We start from the raw sequence: 19,383 nt of genomic DNA on the forward strand, positions 1-19,383 counted from the left end.
AATAAATAATGCCATAATGAAATAATAAAAGATTAAAATAAATAAGTATGAAATGTAAGAAGTATTTTTATTACTGATGAAAATGGATTGCCAAATTTAAAGTTTACCTAGAAATGAAATTATGCCTTAGTCAAATAATAAATTTTTTAAAAATAGAAAATACAAAGAACACAAAATAAAAAAAATAGAGAAAATTTTGGGCACATATTTAATGTTATATATTTATAAAAAAATAAAATATTGGGTACATCTCTAATAGTATGCATTCATTATATTGAACAAAAATAAGTATTATACATAAGAAATAGTTTTATCAATGATAGAAATGTAATACAAAATTTAATGTCAACCTAGAAATCAAACTATTTTTCTTTTTTTAAGTAGTGGGTTAGTGGTTTGGATCAAATGACATTATAGACAAACAAAAATTAAGTGTGATAAGTAAACATTATTTATATAATGTAAATGGAATATATAATTTAAAGGGAAAATTATAGTCAAATCCGATTGTGCATTTAAAATTAGGTTGCAACTTGGCCCAGAAACTAACAAAACTCTGACAACTAGCTTTACATTTCAAATTATAAAAACCCCTGCCATGCCGCCATCAGAGGCTTATGTGGTTGTTGCCAACATGGGACTCTTAATTCATGTTGGACACAATAAAAAGCCTATACCGTAAATCGGTTTTCAATTTCTCTCCCGCTCCCGCTCCATCTGTCTCTCAATCTCCCTCCCTTATCTCTCTCACTATCACAGTCATCTCTCGACCTCCTACTCCCTTTGTCTCTCCCACTCTCTCAGCTTCGGTCTGTAGCCAAATCAAAACCTTTGTTTCTATCCCATTCTCTCTCTCACTCTCTCTATCTTTCTCTCTCAACCTCTCTCATTCTTCTCCCATACTCCTCGGTCAATATCTCCTTCTCCCTCAATCTCTATCATTCATCCTCAGTCTTTCTCTCATTCTTTTTTTTTTTAATTTTTTCTTACAAACTTTTACAATATTAATCAAATCATATAAAAGAACGAAAGGGACCAACCATTTGTACAATCAAATTATAAATTTCTATCAAGTTTGTGTAAATTGCATAGCCAAGAGTTTCTTGTGAATTTTTATCAAATTGGTGTAATGATTTTTGAACCATACCAAGTTGATCTCATGTTCCTTTATATGGTATGATTAGTACCATATAAGTGTGTAAGAAAATAAAAAAAAGAACAAGAGAGGGAGTGGGAGAGAAACTGAGGGAGAATGATAGAAATTGAGGGAGAAAGAGAGATTGATTGAGAAAGAGAATGAGAGAGATTGAGGGAGAATGATAGGTAGAGAGAGAATGAGAGAAATTGATAGAGAGAACGTAAATACAAAAACTAAAACCATTTTTATTTATTTTCAAATCACACAGTTGTTGAGAAGAGAGATGACTATGAGAGTGAAAGAGCGGAAGGGAGATTGAGAGATAGAGAGAGGGAGAGAGAGAGAAACTAAAAAACCCTATTTTATTTTCCAATCACCCAGCATTAAAGGGCAATTTTGGTATAAACTTTTTGTTGTGTCCAACATGGATTAAGAGTCCCATGTTGGCAATAGCCACATAAGCCTCCGGTGACATGGCTGGGGGTTTTATAATTTGAAATGTAGAGATGGTTGTTAGTGTTTTGTTGGTTTTTGGACCAACATATAGCCTAATTTTAAATGTACAACCGTCTCTGACTATAATTTTCTCTAATTTAAAACTAATCCAAAAGAAAAGATATTTTCTTATCTAGATGGTGGATCAATGATCCAACTTTTCAAAAAAACTCATATTGTCATAATTGAATAATAAATATTTAAAAAAATGATAGAACACAAAAATTGAAAATATACAGAATTTTGTCAAAAACATTTGAGAATATTTCTAATGTTATATATTCATCATATTAAATAAAAATAATTTTTAAAATAAAAGTCACTTTTGTTTATGATAGAAATGGAATACAAATTTTAATAATAATAATAATAATAATAATAATAATAATAATAATAATAATAATAATAATAATAATAATAATAATAATTGTTATTTGCTACAAGCATTTAAGTTTATTTTTAATTATGTTGTTACTTTTGTTAATTTTCAATTTCTATCTTAACTATGGTATATCTAAAATTCAAGTAATTAATATGAAGAAAAAATTTTCACATGCAACATATATAACAGAGAGAGAGAGACATGTATTTATTTATGCATATGCATATATAAGCAAAATATATTCATTTGTCTATCTTCTCAACCACTTTTGTAGCTTTATATTGTAATGTGTTGGATGTTTATTAGTCAACTAACCAACCGTTAGTTGTTCCGTGCACTTGTGCAATATCTCACGATTGAAGATCATAATAGTAATCCATCCAATGATCAACATCTAGATTATCTATCAAGGATTATGAACCTTTATCTTTTAGAGAGCAGGTTTATGTGAATTTATTCATTATTTGTGCCTTGTTTCAACTTGTGGATATCAGGTCTTCAAACCTTGGAGTATTTATATGTATCAAATGTTCCGGTGTCCACAGAAGCCTTGGAGTTCACATATCAAAGGTATTGAATTTGAAACATTTTTACCTTGATCCCATTTAATGGAATTAAAATCCTAGTTTTCTCCTTGTTGTACTCAATACATAAGTGATTTAAATGTACACATTTTGGTTTTTCTTCTGGGATATGTAGGACTAGTCTGAAAAGTAGAAAGGGCAAAAACACCATATGCCAATAAAAGATATAGCTATGATCTCCTTTTTTTGTCTAAGGTATTGACTCTATATAACTTGATCATACAAAAAGGGTTTATCTGTAGAAAGAAATGTCTCAGTTCTTTCTTTCTTTTTTGTTATTTTGATAAATAAATGTCTCAGTTGTTTCTTGCAAACAAGAAATAGAAGGATTCTCATATGTATATGTTGGGGTCCTGGAATGTTGAAAGTTGAACAGTTGGAAGAAAGAGCATAAAGTAGGGATGGAGTTTGAGCCAAACTTCTTAAGAATTAAAAAATTAATTGTTATTTTACATATTAAAATTAATAATTTTAAAATTATTTATTATTGTAAATATAAAATGTAAGAATATTACATAAATATATAATATAAACTCGATTAGGCTTGTGAGCCTCATGAGTTGAGCTTCATTAGGCTCAAGCTCGACTTAATTAGCAAACGAGCCTATATATTGGGCTCGATCTTGGCTTGAAGTTCGATTTAGACAGAACCGATCGAGCTTTTCACAAGCCAAGCTTGAATAGCTCGTGAAATGCTCGACTTGTATCCAACCCTAGTATAAAGTATAGAATATAAATCCAATTTTTAATTTTTAAATAATGAATAGTGATACCGTTTACTAAATTTGAAGGGAATCTGGAACATATTCATGTCTATCCTCTCAATATATTTATAGTTATAAGAATTCTTTTCATTTTTTTTGGTAATTAAGAATTCTTTTAAATACACTTTAACAAGGTTCTAGTAGTTTCTTCCAGTAAAACGCTAGTCAAACCACAAGCCTAGAGGTTTTCAATAGCCTTAGTTCATTAACAAAATTTGTTGTCTTAGAATATTTTGGCTTCTAGATTTTTGACACAAATATTTTTTTCTATATTTGCTGTCCAAATATTAAATAAAAAGATATTTGCTGTCCAAATAATTCTATCTTGTGGGTGTGCACTTATATTGCTGTTATTATTGTTAATTTTATTTTATTTTATTTTTTTGATAAGTAAAGTAATTCATTATATTAATTTAGTTTAATAAGTGAAAGCTGATACAAGCAAACTTTGAGAGGCGTGAGCTGCATACTCTCTAAGGCAAAAATCAAGCTACAATTGTGCCCGATACAACTGTTCCTTGGCTACCCCTTGCTTTGCTAGATAGTCAGCCTAGCATTGGCTGACCTCCCAACCCATTGTACACTTACAATCAGACCCCTTATTAACCATTTGAACCTCCTGGCTTCATTGTTATAACACCACATTGCAGACTTAGGATTCTGTAGCCAACCTACTACTGCATTGGAATCTTCTTCAATTAACAGTTGTACCACATCTAATTAAATAGCAAAGTGTACACCAATGTTTTAAAATACGGAGGTGTGACGCAAGGCATTCCACTACCTAGAGGCATGAGGCATATTTTAGAATGTAAGAGGCATAAGCCTCCTTAAGGCTCTGTTTGGTTTGTGGGATGACAAGGGAAAATATGAAATATTCTAGAATATTCCTCCCTTACCATGTTTGGTTTGTGCAATGATATGAGATGGGATGGGAAAAATGTGGGATTATAGATCCCAATTCTTGGGATGTGGAGTCCCACCATTTTGGTGGGAAACAAGTGGGAATGTAGGGGAAACTTATTTAACAAAAAAGAAAACACCTTCCTTGTAGTATTTTTAAGAGTTAATTCGTGATCCATGACCCATAAATAAATTATTAATTATTTAATAATATATTATAAAATAATCTAACTAAAAAATAATAAATATCTTACATTAAAAAATTAACAAAAATATTAATCAATAAATAATTTCATGATTAATTACTTTTTAGAATAAAATATTAAAATTATTACTCAACTCATAAGTATTCAAAAAATAAAATATAAATTAATAAAATGAAAATATTAATAATTAATTAACTAATTAATATCAAATTAATAATTAACAATAAAATAATAAATCATAAAAATATTATTATTAATTAAGAATTAACAACAAAATATTTAATATTTACTAATTAATTAATAATTAAATAATTATTTTATAATGAATAATTTAATTAAAATAAATTAATAGAAATAATTTATCAATTAAAATTAATTTAATAATTTATGTGTAATTAATATTAAAATTTTAAAATTATTAATTAAGTCATTAGTATTAATGAAATATAATATTAATAATAACATATATACTAATAAAATATAAAACATTAAGTAATTAATATAATTAATTAAATAATTATGGATTTTAAATAATTAATAATAAAATACTAAATAATAAAAAGGTATTGTTAACTAACTATTAATTAATAGAAAATAGTTAGTAATTAATTAGTTAAGTAATTAATGAATAAATAAATAATGATTTTATTATTAATCTAATTAATGATTTATTAAAAATAATGAAATAGTTAAAAATAATTAATAATAAAATAAAATTATTAATTATTTCATAATAAATATTAGTAAAATATTAATTCTTAATTATTAATTAATTAGATATTTATCAATATTAATTAATTAAAAAATTATTTCTTTAATATATTAATAATTAATAATTAAATAGTAATATATAAAATAATAAAAATACTACTAATTAATTAATTTATAATTGTTACTAAGGTTGGTTTTCCCACTATTTTCCCTTTGCAACCAAACAATGGAACATGAAAAATTTCCACCCATTTTCCCTTTCCCATCCCATCCCACTGCATCCCATACTTTCCCATCCCACCAATCCAATCACTAAGAGGAGGGGAGTTAGAAGGAAGAAGAGGATGGAGGGATCTCATTTTTTCTTTATTTTTAATAAAAATATTTTATATTAACAAGAATAAAGATGCATAGCACTAATTGAAAAGAGGGGTAGGGGTCTAGGGGGCGAAGCCCCTTAGCCAAAGGGGCCAGGGGTAGACCACTTTCTTTCCCCTTTCCTTTTCTCTTTTTTTTTTTTTTTTTCTCTTTCTCTCTTTTTCTTTCCATTCCCATTCTTTCCTTTACATTTCATTCCCTCATGAAAAAAGCGTATGAGGCATACACCTCTTGCACCTAAGGCATATGCCTTAGAGGTGTTAGCGCCTCTGGCATATGTCTTAGGGTGTTTTTGGAGCATTTAGCCTGGACACACACCTTTAGGCATACACCTCCCACACCTTTTAAAACATTGATGTACACCTTGAATTGTGACTAACAACTCTACCTTAGTGGAGTCCCCAATACATAGGGGGCCTAAGAAAAGAAGTACCACATTTCCGTCCTCACCCCTTATAACCCCTCCCAGTCGAAAAGGACTCGGGTTGCCTTGATTACTTCCATCAAAGTTTAGCTTCAAAGCCCCTACATGAGAAGGTTCCCATCTTACACTTGTTGTAGCCTTTAGGGAAGAGCTACTTGCCACTACATCCCAATTTCTCCACAAGTCATTAAAGGAGAAATGAAGGAATAGTTTTGAGGATTTCAACCACTGGATTGCCTTGTTCTTCTCTCATGTTCATGAAACACTCTAGCATTTCCCTCTTCCCAAATAGTCCAGCTCAATGCTGCTCTTGCACACCTCCACATTAATTTTCCTCTCTTTTGGCACGAGGAAAATGTAGAAGGATAAAAAAGCATGCTTACTTTAGTTGGCTTGTTCCACTTGCGTCCAAACAACAAAAATAGTGAATTCCACAACTCTATAGTGAAAGAATAGGAAATTAGTAAGTGGTAGCAATCTTCACCATTGGGCCTTCAAAGGATGCACCTGTTAGGGGAGACACAAAGGAAGGGTCTTCACTTTTGTAAATTACCAAGGTGCTTGTTTTCCATGAAACACTTCCCAACAAAATGCCAAAACCTTAGGGCAAATAGGCCTGCATCAAAGTTCCTTTGTAGGAAAAAAACTATTGAGAGGGAAACTAAAAAAGAGACCTAAAGAAAAGCACAAGAAAAAGACCCTTTAGTCTTAGGTGACCAAACCTATTTATCTGGTTCAAAGGGTTCTAAGAAAACTATTGGTGCCAAGGGGTTTTTCCAAGAGGAGTAGAAAAAAGAAATAACCTTTCTTTTGTATTGAGAGATAGGGAACAAAGAAGGGAAGAGGTCATTCAAAGGTAAGTCACCAATCCAAAGCCCAAAAAAGAATTGTATTTCCAACACAAATATCATACCTGACAAGTTGAGAAATTGAGGGAAAATACTATGAATAGCCTTCTAAGAAGTTACCAAGGTTGCCCGCCAAGATACACCTGCATCCCACCCAATCTCTGAGCGACCATGAATGCTTCCTACCACTTCATGCCACAACCTTTCTCTCCCTAGTTGCCACCTCCAATTCCACTTCCACAATAGAGTTGTATTCATTTGAATTAAGTTCCCCAAGCACAAATCCCCTTCTTCTTTTCTCCAACAAACCACCTCCCACCAGATTAGATGATCTTTCCTACTCTACTCCAATTCCCAAAGAAAATCTCTCATCAGCTTCTCCAACTTCTTTGCTTCCCTAGGTGGGATCCTAAAGAGTGACAAAAAATAGGTTGGTAGGCTAGCAAGTGTGGCTCTAATCAAGGTGATTCGACCCCCCAAGTAAATGTTATTCTTCTTCCAAGCTGCCAATCTCTTCTCAAACTTCTCTATAATTGGACACCAAAAGCTACTCTTTCTAAGATTTTCCCCCAATAGAATCCCTAAATAGGTCAAAGGCTAAGTAGAAATGGAACATTGTAAACACTTTGCAATGGTCTGAACTTCTCTTAATTCCAAATTAACACCTACTACTTGGTTCATATCGAGATTGATTTGTAAGTAGGAGATTCTTTCAAAGTTTGTTACCGACAACTTGAGGTTTCTCACCTTCTCAACATCAAAACCGTCACAAAACAAAAGTAGGCCATCTACAAATTGAAGATGGGTAACTAGGACTTCTTGTTTTCCTTTTCTCCACCCTCTAGTTACACCTTCCCTATTAGCCTTTGAAATCAATCTACTGAACACATCAGCTATTAAAATGAAAAGGAAGGGCAATAGAGGGTCTCCCTACCTGACACCCCTACTAGCTGGGAAAAATCCTTCACTACCCCATTAATCAAGATAGAGTAATAATAGGAATTGATAGCACCTTGGCTAATGCTTTGTAAGTGTTAGTTACCAAACTAATTAGCCTGAAATCCTTAGGGTGAACAACATTAGGCTTCTTAGGGATTAAAGCTAAAAAAGGGACATTCATTATCGAGCTCATAGGTATTTGTAAATTCTTGAAAAACCTCAAATAAATTATTTTTTTCAACTCCTCTAAACAATCTTGGCAAAGCCATTGTGAAACCATCTAGGCCCGATGCCTTAAATCTATCCATTGATAACACTACCTTTTTGATCTCCTCTTCCTCAAAAGTTCTTTCCAACTACCTTATTCTTTCCTCTCCTAACCTTGGCCATTCTAACTCTTCTAAAGGTAACCTCTCATTCAAAGGCCTTATGTAAATGGATTTGAAATGATTTACAAAGGTTCTAGCTATTTTGTCCTAATTTGTAATTACCTCACCTTCCCTCTCCAATTTGGCCACAAAATTTTACTTCTTCTTCAATTCGCTAAATCATGAAAGAAATGAATATTTCCATCTCCTTCCTTGATCCACTTATGCCTATATTTCTATCACATAACCCAAGTTTTTTGGTTCTCCAAACTTTCACCTCTTTCTTCTTTCTCCCTTCTCTTCTTTTTTTCTCCTTTCCATCTTTACTAGTTCTAAGTTAAAATATGGTATCAAAGCACTGATCTAGGTGGTAGAACACTTCTAATCGAGCTATTTTCTCCTTGGAGCTTTTTCTTTTCGGACTGTGAGAGAAAAAATAAACCCTCATTGGATTGACCTAACAACTTTTCCTTTATTTTTTGTTTTTTTTTTCTTGGTCGTAGTACCAAGATCAGTGGTTCTTTGTGACAACCTTGCTATAAGGGAGTTTTTCCTTGAGGTGTGTGCCTTGTTTATGGTGTTGTAGTGGATCATGGTAAGTTACCCCAAGTCTATTTCTTGTATTTTCCTTTCGTATATACCTCTGCTCAGAAAGATTATAGGTGCTTTGACCCAATCACTCATAAGTACTATGTTTTTATGGATGTTTCCTTTTTTCAAGTTTGAGCTCTTTTATCCTACTCCTTAGGAGGAGATTTATGAAGAGGAGAAGCAAGTTCATTAGGTTCATCTTCCTTACATCCCATATTCTACATCTTTTTGTGTTTTCTTTCATTAGCGCTATAGAAATCATCAGAGTTCTAAGAGTGTGGAGCTCCTAGATTTTGTACAGCTAAAACCATCAAACTCCCAAGAGGTAAGCCCTCAAACAAGTACTTTCATCCTCGTTGATTCTTCTATTCCAGTTTCTATTGATGACCGTGGATGATCTTTATATCCCTATTGCTCAAAGAAATGGTGTAAGGTCATGCACTATTAAACATCCCAATACCCATATGTGTCCTATGATCATGTTTCTCCCTCTTATTATGCCTTCTTGTCTACTATTGATAGTATCCCCATCCCCAAAAGTGTTGTAGAGGCCTTGACATGTGGAGCTCCTAGATACTATGCAATTGAAACCATCAAACTCCCAGGAGGTAAGCCCTCAATCAGGTACTCTCATCCCTATTGATTCTTCTATTCCTATTTTTGTTGATGACCTTTATATCCCCATTACTCAATGAAATGGTGTTAAGTCATGCACCACTAAATACCTAATTACCCATAATGTGTCATATAATCGTGTTTCTCCCTCTTATTTTGCCTTTTTGTGTACCATTAACAGTATCCCCATCCCCAAAAGTGTTATAGAGGCCTTGAGATGTCTTGAATGGACTAATGCTATGAATGATGAAATTAATGCCCTTCATAAGAATAATATCTTGGAGTTGGTGGACCTTCATAAAGGGAAAGAGCCAGTAGGGTGTAAATGGGTGTTTTCAATAAAACATAAGGTGGATGGGACAGTAGAAAGGTATAAGGCAAGGTTGGTGGCAAAAGTCAATACTCAAGTATATGTCATTGATTATGTGGAGACTTTTGCCTTGATAGCAAAGATGAACTCCATTCATGTCCTTCTGTCTCTAGTTGCTAACTTTGATTAGTAGTTACATCAGTGTGATATCAAAAATGCTTTCTTAAATGGTGACTTGGAAGAAGTGTAATTTCCATGCCAAAGGCAATGAAGACAATGCATGTAGGCTAAAGAAGCCACTGTATGGGTTGAAACAATCCCCTAGTCCTAGAGGTTGGTTTAGCATGTTTCTATGGTGGTTCAACAATTGGTTTCAGGCTTTTCTAGTTTCACCATACCCTCTTTGTTAAGAGGGGTTAGGGAAAGGTTGTAGTGTTGATAGTTTATGCAGATGACATTATCACCATTGGTGACTAGAGCTCTGAGATATAGAATTTGAAGGAGTTTTTATTTATCCAATTTGAAGTGAAAGATTTAGGACCACTACACTATTTCATTGGAGTCAAGGTTGCCTGTTCTTAAAAGGGTATCTTTGTTTCTCTAAGGAAGTACATCCTGGATCTCTTGCAAGACACACACAAATTAGGTGCAAAGCATTTGATACTCCTATTTATGTGAATCACAAATTGGGTGGTTGTGATAGAGAATCTTTGAAGGATGTGAAAAAGTTTTAGAGGTTGGTGGGAAGATTGTTGTACTTATCAATGACACATCCTAATATTCCCTATAGTTTGAGGGTCTTGAGTCAGTTTATGGGCCCATGGTGCACTTTTGGGGCTTTCTGCTTGATGTGTTTCTCTTGGGATAAGCTTTTCTAGCATGCAATTGGATTAGAATGCCCTGAATTATGGGCTGACTGTGCACATTATGGAACCTAATTGTCTAAGATATGAGTAATTCTAATTCAAAATTATTATTGTGGCATCATGTAGGAGACTCGTTAGTCTCTATCAGGTATATTTAGATCGTTTACTTAAGGTTCTCTCATGGTTCGAGTTCTTTCTATGTTAGAAAAGTATTGTGTACCTGAGTTGAAGCCTGAACCCTAACCCTACTCCAACCTAACTTTTCTGGGTTGAGTTTAGCTTACTTGATCTTGGGTTGGGTTTGGGTTGACTCAGTTTCTTTACTTTGTTTTGCTAAAATGTCTTATTTCTTAGACTTAAGATTACGGGATATAGGTTCATTGATTTTAGCATTATTTTATGTACAAGAACAAAGAAATAGGGCAATGACCCAAAACCTAATAAGGCAGCACACATAATCTATTTCTACTTTCAACACTCTCCCTTAAGTTAGCACTAGTTAACTTTCCTGAAGAAATTCGTAGCCTTTCAGAAATTTCATCAAACACATGGAAGGCAAACAGAACCTTGGTAGTTGGTACTGGAAACACTTGAACAAGATAGCCACATGAATCGTCAAGTGTTTTCAACTTTCAATACATTGAACAAAAAACTTTCTTTGTTTTTCTTGAATTTTTCTTTTTTTTTTTTTTGGGCAAACTTTCAAGACTCCTCTCTTGAGACCTGCCATCCTTCAATTTCTCCAAAAACTCATCTGAAAACAGGTAATTCAAGAATGAATAATATCTCCACCAATTATTAGCCAATAGACCAGGAAATCACTTCCGAAAACATTGTAGGAATATCCTAAAAATGAGTTGATTATAAAATAGATAGGGAGAAGAGGTGGATGCTTACCCCTTACTTCACAAGAAGCCTCTCTATTACTTCCTACCCCTATAGAATTATGTAAGTGACTAAACCTCTGACTTTCATTTGATTTTGGGGCAAAATCTCTAGAACATCATCCGAGGCACCAAAAACTCTAAAAGATTCTTAAAGATCTTCTAAAACTGAGGCAATTTAAGAATAATATATGATTACTGTTTTAGGAAAAATGAAATTACTGTTTTTAATAATTCCCAGAAGTACAATTTATAGTAAAATCACAACTTACTATTCATGGCAAAATAGTAAATTAAACAAGAGGAGAAAGATTTATAATAGGGAGATCAAGGACACCGAGGAAATTAAACAAAATATGAATGAAAACTGACGAAGAAGAACGATACAAAAAATAGAATAATCACTAAAAGAACCATATGGTTCTGATCTGATTATAATGAACTTCAGATTTGATCAGAAAAACAGTACTTTCAACAAATATCTTAAACTTGAGTTCGGCTTCAGTCAGTGCAATGCCTATTTTTTAAACAGCCTTTACAGCCTTGCTTTGGGAATATTTCCATATTTATGTGCTTTGTTTCATGAGAATATATTTTCAATGCAAGGTTACAAGAGGCTGTTCGAACGGTGTGAGCATGAGCTTGCAATGACCGTAGCCGAATTCCTTAAACTCAAACCTCTCAGTCCTAGACCTATGCTAACCCTGAATCTGATGTAAAAATACTTTGAGAAACCATTCCTGTCATTATGTAATGAAAGAGAACAAAGGTTCTTTGCTATATCCATATACAAGTCATATGAAAATCTTATCACTATATCGTTGTAGAATGTAGATATAAATGTATAAATGGCAAGAGCAACTGAGCAAATATTCTTGACACTAGATCATGAAAGTAAGCCCCTTTATCCAAGAAGTAAGTTGATAAATTCTCTTAAAAAGTGAACATCATTTTCCTTTTTGTCCATGCATACTTTGTACAAATACTTTGAAGGGAAAATTCCCAATTAGTACCTTGTACTTTGGGCCTAGTGTCACTTTGTTCTCCGAACTTTAAAATGTGACAATTCAGTACCTGAATTTTCAAAATAAGATAATTCAGTACCTGCTGTTAACTAGTTGTTAACCAGCCGTTAAGTGGTATTTGTAAAGGACACAAATGCCCTTTGAGTGTCATCTAATTTTCTTTATCAACCATCCAAACATTGACAAAAAATTAAGTCTCAAATCCTTGCCTCTTCTATTCAAGAAAGTTGGGGTCACCAGAATGCCCACTCAAATGTGACCCCAACTTTCTTGAATGGAAAAAGCAAAGATTTGAGACTATTAATTTTTTGTCAACATTTGGATGGTTGATAAAGAAAATTAAATAACACTTGAAGGGCATTTGTGTCTTTTTCAAATGCTACTTAATGACTGGTTAACAGCTAGTTAATGGCAGGTACTGGATTATCATGTTTTAAAATTTTGAGTACTGAATTGTTGCATTTTAAAGTTTGGGGACGAAAATGGCACTAGGCCCAAAGTACAGGGTACTAATCGGGAATTTTCCCTAATTTTAAATATAATTTCTATGTTTATTGGTTAAAGAAGATTTGGAATTTTGAGCTATAAAATCTGGAAGAGAAAAAGTACTTATATTCCCATTATCTAGCATTGTTTTAGAATATACTTGTTCTTATCATATTCTAGAAAAAACTTGCTATGATACAAAAATCTCTTGGATTTCAAAATAAATATTCCTTTCCTATTTGCTAAGAAACAAACTTTCTTGTAACAGAGACTTTTTTGTTACCCAAGGTGAGTTTGTGTATCTATAAGTGTGCATCTACTTCCTCTTTATTTTTTATTGCATGTCTCAGGTTCTGTTTGCTAAGAAACAAACTTTCTTGAAACAGAGATTTTGTTTTCTTACACAGGGTGAGTTTGTGTATCCATAAACGTTCACCGAGCTGCCAATTTTGTGTTGATTTTTTATTGCATGTCTCAGGTTGTGTCAGTGAAGCTAGATGAATGGACAGATGAGGAAGTTGATTCCTTGGTCAATTTAGGTGGAAATACTAGAGTAAACATGAAATATGAAAATTCTATTCCAGATTATGTCAAAAAACCAAAGCCAGATTCCTCCATAGAGGAGCGTTCTGATTTCATCAGGTAAAATGAAGACAACACTTGTTCTAACCGTTTTCAGAAGTCTGTAATCATTCTGAATCAAATCACAATGTCTTGAATATTCAGGAGAAAATATGAGTTGCAACAGTTTTTGGACCCTCCTAATAGTTCATCTCATAGCATTTCCTCATCAGTGAATGCTATTGTACCTTATGAGAAGAAAAATTTTGAGAAACAAGTCGCTAGCATCCGTTTTAATGCAATTGGACATGCATTTCGGAACAGCTGGAGAAGAAAGGAGTCTGAGCACAAGCCTACAAAGAAATCCAACTCAGAGGTATGACTATAAATGTCATAGATCAACCATAGTTTTGGTGTATACTTCATTTCAGCCATACCTGTTTCTAATGAATAAATATTTCAGCATTTAGATTTTCAGTTTTCCCTGGATAACAGAATCTCATTACTATGCATCAACTGTTTATAGCCGGGTATGGTCGAATTCGTTGGTTTGATAAAGGTCAATGTTGTCAAAGGCACCAATCTAGCCATTCGTGATGTGGTGTCTAGTGATCCTTATGTAATCCTTTCATTGGGACAGCAAGTAAGCGTCTTTCCCTGATGGAATCTGTCTTAAGTATTATGACAAACTAGAACATAAATAACTTCATTAATAAATAACAGTTCTTTGTTAATGTGACTGCAGTCAATGAAGACTCGTGTGATAAAGAACAATCTTAACCCAGTTTGGAATGAAAGAATATTGTTATCAATTCCAGAACCAGTCCCACCTCTTAAAGTGGTAAGCTGATATCTTTTTCAGTTTCAAGCAACTCTACTGCATTACAATGTTGTCAATCTCAGGCCGGAGCTGGGGAGCTGGAGCTGTAGAGAAAACTTGAATGACCATCTGGTCTAGTCCGAGTCTGACAACACTCTTGTAACATCGATCTTATGAAATAAGAAACCAACTCTTAGAAGCATTAATTGAACTGACACCACTGAAATATCACATTATTTCATTTCTGCAAATTTCTAAGTGTTCATTTATCATCTGGTGTCAGGTTTTCCTTCCTTTTCTCCATATATGTTAAATGTTTGACAGTAATTTATCTTATTTAAAATGTAGAGAAGCATTTATGATAGATAATCAACATGAAGTGTCACCTTGAGATGCCCTGAAATATATCCTGTAATGCCAATAGTTGAGAGAAAGTATTGGATTAATTACACAAGGAGAGGAGAGGAGAAGAATGGAGAAGAGGAGTTAATCAAACAAGGTTACTTTGGGCTGTTCACCCTTCTCATTCACTTATACAATAAGAAAGTTAAAATGACAACAATACCCCTGATAAGTAGTATGAATATTACCAAACTACCCTTAGCACACAAAAACAATTATATTTAATCTTCTCGATGCTACAAGTACTCAAGCTAGGCATAAATGTTAGTCATGCCTAGCTTGCTAGGGCAATCATGTGCACAGGGTTTTGTACACAACATTCCTTTTACATTTTCCGAGACAAATTTAGGATACAAACATTGCCTGAGAAAATGGCAATGGTACCAAACATGCCCTTATTCTATAGATAGTTGATACTCAGAAAGGGTTACACTGCCTTTACAGCTATTATCTTTTTTCGTAATGAAGTGTCAGCTATGTTTTTATTATGCTTTTACACTCAACTTTGCAATCATTGATTATTTGTTGCTTCTCCAACTAAGTTTTTAGAAATGAAAGTGTAGTACCTAGAAGTAAACCACTCATAATCAATGGAACCAACACTTTCACCATCTATGTAAACTTCTATCTTAAAGTTTCCATAATCCAAGCAAAGAATCCCTCTCAGGCAACCCTTTCAAATAGCATAAAGTCCACTTTGTTACTTTTATGTTAGACCCTATGCTGATGACATATTGATCACTCAGCACAATATTTATTTTTTGATCAGAAAATGAAGAATTTTATTTATTTAAGATAATATGTTACATAATTACAACAAATGCAAAGCAGATATTGCATAACAGAGAGTTACATTAAAGTCCCTAACAGCTACTACCTATAAACTCCCTGTTTGGCTAATCAATCAGCCATCCCATTTGTAGCTCTCCTGATCCATGTGAATGAGGCATTGAGTGCCCTTGCTAGGCTTTAAATCTCCCTAAGGGGATGTCTATAAATCGAAGGCATATTACCCCTTGAATTGGTCCACGATATCACAATTTTTGAGTCCCCTTTTACCTCCAAATTCTTAAGATATGCTTCCCTGGCAAGTTTTGACTCCAATAGTAGATATAAAAGTTCAATCTTTAGAGAATCACCTTCCCCCCAAAGGTCTTGAATAGTTGGCTAATACTTTCCTTGAGGAGTCACTGATCAAAGCTCCCATCAAAATTCAGCTTAACTTTTTCGAGACTTGAGGGCTTTCACTCCATCACCTTTCTTTCTCTCTTCATAGAAGAGTGTGCCACTTCATTCCATGCTCTTACTATATCAGTAATTGAGAAGTTTTGAAAGAGCTCAATTGTTTTCACCCGGTGTGCAATTTTTATCTTTATGGCCTCCGCTAGTTCTTCATTTGACTTGAATTTCTCGTTGAAAATTCTTGCATTCCTTTCCTGCCATATGTTTCACACCAATACTACCCTAACTGATTTCTACATGACCCTTCCTCTTTTTGTTGGCTTCCTTAAGAAATTTGGGTTCAAGAGGCTTACTACACCCTGGGGAGTACTCCACCTGCAACCAAAGAGGGAACAAAAATATTCCCAAACAATGGGCACAAACGGGCAACGGATCTGTAAATGGGGTAGGGATTCACCATCTGTAGAGCAAAGGATACACATGAGAGGAGAGACATTTATTTGACCTCTTTTCTTGAAGCATGTTACAGGTGTTCACCTTCCCAAGAAAAACCTTCCAGGATAGGATGCTTTAATTTTTGGTGGAATGAGCTTGCTCCAAATCTCTTTCACTGGGAAATTCTCACCCCCAACAGGATTTTGCACTTTGGTACAAGAGTATTAAAAAAGGAAGCACATGTAAAGGTGACATCTAATGAAGTAGACTAAACTCTAGTGTCCTCCAAAGGTTGATTTAAGTTTGTCAAGAAATCAAATAAGGGACTTATACTCATTATCCCTCAAATCCCTTCTAAAACCAAAACCCTAACTTGGACCTAAGTGAGAAATGGTGACAAAACTTGATATAGATTGTAACTTGTAGTTAGAAACTGAATAAAATTAAAGGAAATGAAAACAGAAAGGAACATCATCCAGCCATAGGTCTTCCCAAAAGAGCACATTAGGACTACAACCAACATCAAATCTAATGAGATTAAAAAAGATTGGATACTCCACTTGTATTGCTTTCCATGGAGAGCTCAAGAATGATGTGGGAGCTACCTTTGCATCCCAACCATTGTTCATCCGCCTGTGAATGCTTTTATAATCTTATGCCACAACATGTCTCTTTCCAATGGAAACCTCCAAAGCCACTTTTCTAACAGAGAAGTGTTTTTTTGTTCTAAGTTCCCCATTCCTAGGCCGCCTTTCTCCTTTGTTTGTCTAACTTGTTTCCACTTTACTAGGTGGTTCCTCTTTTCTTCCTCAGGTTCTCAGAGAAAGTCCCTCATAATTTTTCTTAATTGTCTTGCTACTTTAATTAGAATTCTAAAGGTGGGCAAGAAGTAGACTAGCAGGCTTGCTAGAGTTGCTCTAATTAGGGTTATTCTCTCACCTATTGATAAGTAATTTCTCTTCCACAATGCCAACTTCCTTATAAGCCTCTCTACCACTGGCTTCCAAAAGACTTTTGATCTTGGATTCCCTCCCAAAGGTAGCCCAAAGTACTCCAATGGCCATTGTTTAACCTCACACCCCCAGAGTCTCAACTAACACTCACAAACTTTCATCTTTCAAGTTAATCTCCGCTATACAACTCTTTCCCCAATTTATCTTCGACTTAGAAATCGATTCAAAGAAACTAATGAGCTCTTATAGTTTTCTTATACACTCTTGGTTACCTCCCTTACAGAATAATATGATGTTATCTGTAATCCTATCCTCCATCCTCTAAATAGGTAGCTCTAATCGGCCTCTATGATTATCCTATTTAGAACATCAACATTTAAAGTGAAAAGGAAGGGAGAAAGGAGATCCCCTTGTCTTAACCCTCTTTTTGGTAGAATATAATCTTTAGCCACACCATTGATCATGATCAAGTATTGCACTGAGCTTAGGCAGCCATTCATCCACATCCTCTACCACTCCCCATACCTAATTCTCCCCATAATTTCTAGAAGAAAGACCAGTCCACAAAGTCATAGACCTTCTCTAAATCCAACTTGCACACTATTGAAAGAGTGCTATATTGGGTGTACTTGGGCAGTAGGGTAATTAAGTAATTATGTGTTTAGAATAAGAACATTCTAGTCCACTATCTTTGTTATAATTAAGGACATATTTGTAATTTTCCATTTACTTAATGTTAATATAAAGTTGGATCGGCTGCTATGAGGCGATTAAGTCATTCTAATCTCTCTTGAATACAATTCGGTAGCTTTCTCCTTCTCTTTCCTATTCTCCTCCTCCTCTCTTTTCTCCTCATTTCCTTTTTGTTCTAGACTTGCCACAACCGGATTTCTTGAACAATCCTTCCTGAAGACCTTCCTGTACATCAAATCAAAGAGTGCCATGTCAACACTCTCTCATGTTAAATTTTCACATGTGCAAGTTAGAATAACAGACATTTCAAACGTCTTTCCTATTTTTAGTATATTAAAATTTTAAAATAAATAAAAAAATACGGATTAGGGTTTCTTTTTCCTATTTCATTCAAATAAAAAACAAAGAAAATTAAACAATTGAGAATAAGAGTTTCGCCTTGACTTCCGATGTCCAAGAATTAAACACATGAAAGCTGAGACTCTCTGACTGAAAACCAACTATAATAAAAATTCGAGGTAAAGTATTTAACTAACCTTCATTGTTGATTTTAATATGTAGATAGACAGTATTAATATGTAGATAGACAGAGAATCTATCACCAGTCATAGTTTTATGTTAAGAAGGCTAACCACCAATTTGGAACTTTATATAGTTCACCTTTCTCTATCGATTTTAATATGTAGATAGACAATAAAAGATTCAAAAGAACAGAGAATCTATCACCAGTCATAGTTTTATGTTAAGAAGGCTAACCACCAATTTGGAACTTTATATAGTTGATCGTTTATAGCTTTTATTGGGATTTGCATAGCATCCGCCCTCTTCCCCCTTCCTCTTGCCAATGCTTCGTATCACCATCGTAAAGTCGTCCTCCACTATAACCTGGATATTGGACTTAGAGACATCGAGGACGTCCAGATAGAACACTTACACCTTGGGGTTTTGAGGATGTCGACGGGGATGCTTGATGCACCTCCTTCGGTTGCTAATAGTTTGGACGAGTGGGAGAACAAAGGGAAAATGAGCTTCTCTATGCTGGTCTTGGGGGAGTTAAGCAACTAATTCACTGCCAATGCGAGGTTGTCGTTAAAGAGCGTCGACACTACTCTCATCCTGGCTGCATGCCTTTTTAGATCTAGGGTAAGATGGTTAGATTAGACAATGGAGAGATCAGACAATAATAATGTCCAAAGAAAGTTGAAGCTGATGACCAACTTGATCAGGAGAGCCAGCACTTTCTTCTTTGATCACCATCGTCGCCTAGTTTCTACTGGTTTTATTTTAGCTGTGGATTTAATCCGAGAGGGAATGCTGTGAATGCTTTTCCAGGTTAGTAACTGATGTTGTGATGATTTAGAGAAGTGTTTGATACTGTGAAGAGTTTAATAGTGGTGTGACAAGTGATTTTGTGAGTTGT

The 19,383-nt window shown here is 34.1% G+C and overlaps 1 protein-coding gene across 5 annotated transcripts in view; it reads left to right on the top strand.

Moving 5' to 3' along the window:
* The window catches only part of LOC104590053 (uncharacterized), a 41,457-nt gene that overhangs the window by 7,081 nt on the left and 14,993 nt on the right, over positions 1 to 19,383 (top strand). For 2 of the 5 annotated variants that reach the window (XM_010248569.2, XM_088898628.1), the window contains exons 4-8: positions 2,510 to 2,585; positions 13,396 to 13,559; positions 13,644 to 13,854; positions 14,005 to 14,121; positions 14,224 to 14,319. In XM_010248569.2, the coding sequence (XP_010246871.2) occupies positions 2,510 to 2,585; positions 13,396 to 13,559; positions 13,644 to 13,854; positions 14,005 to 14,121; positions 14,224 to 14,319 (664 nt within the window). Of the gene's footprint in view, positions 1 to 2,509; positions 2,586 to 13,395; positions 13,560 to 13,643; positions 13,855 to 13,973; positions 14,122 to 14,201; positions 14,320 to 19,383 lie in introns of those variants that run through there. The other 3 variants (XR_016082713.1, XM_088898630.1, XM_088898629.1) reach the window with 3 other exon arrangements.

Source organism: Nelumbo nucifera, chromosome 2 (genome assembly GCF_055504915.1).
Source record: "Nelumbo nucifera cultivar China Antique chromosome 2, China Antique-T2T, whole genome shotgun sequence".
Lineage (NCBI taxonomy): Eukaryota > Viridiplantae > Streptophyta > Magnoliopsida > Proteales > Nelumbonaceae > Nelumbo > Nelumbo nucifera.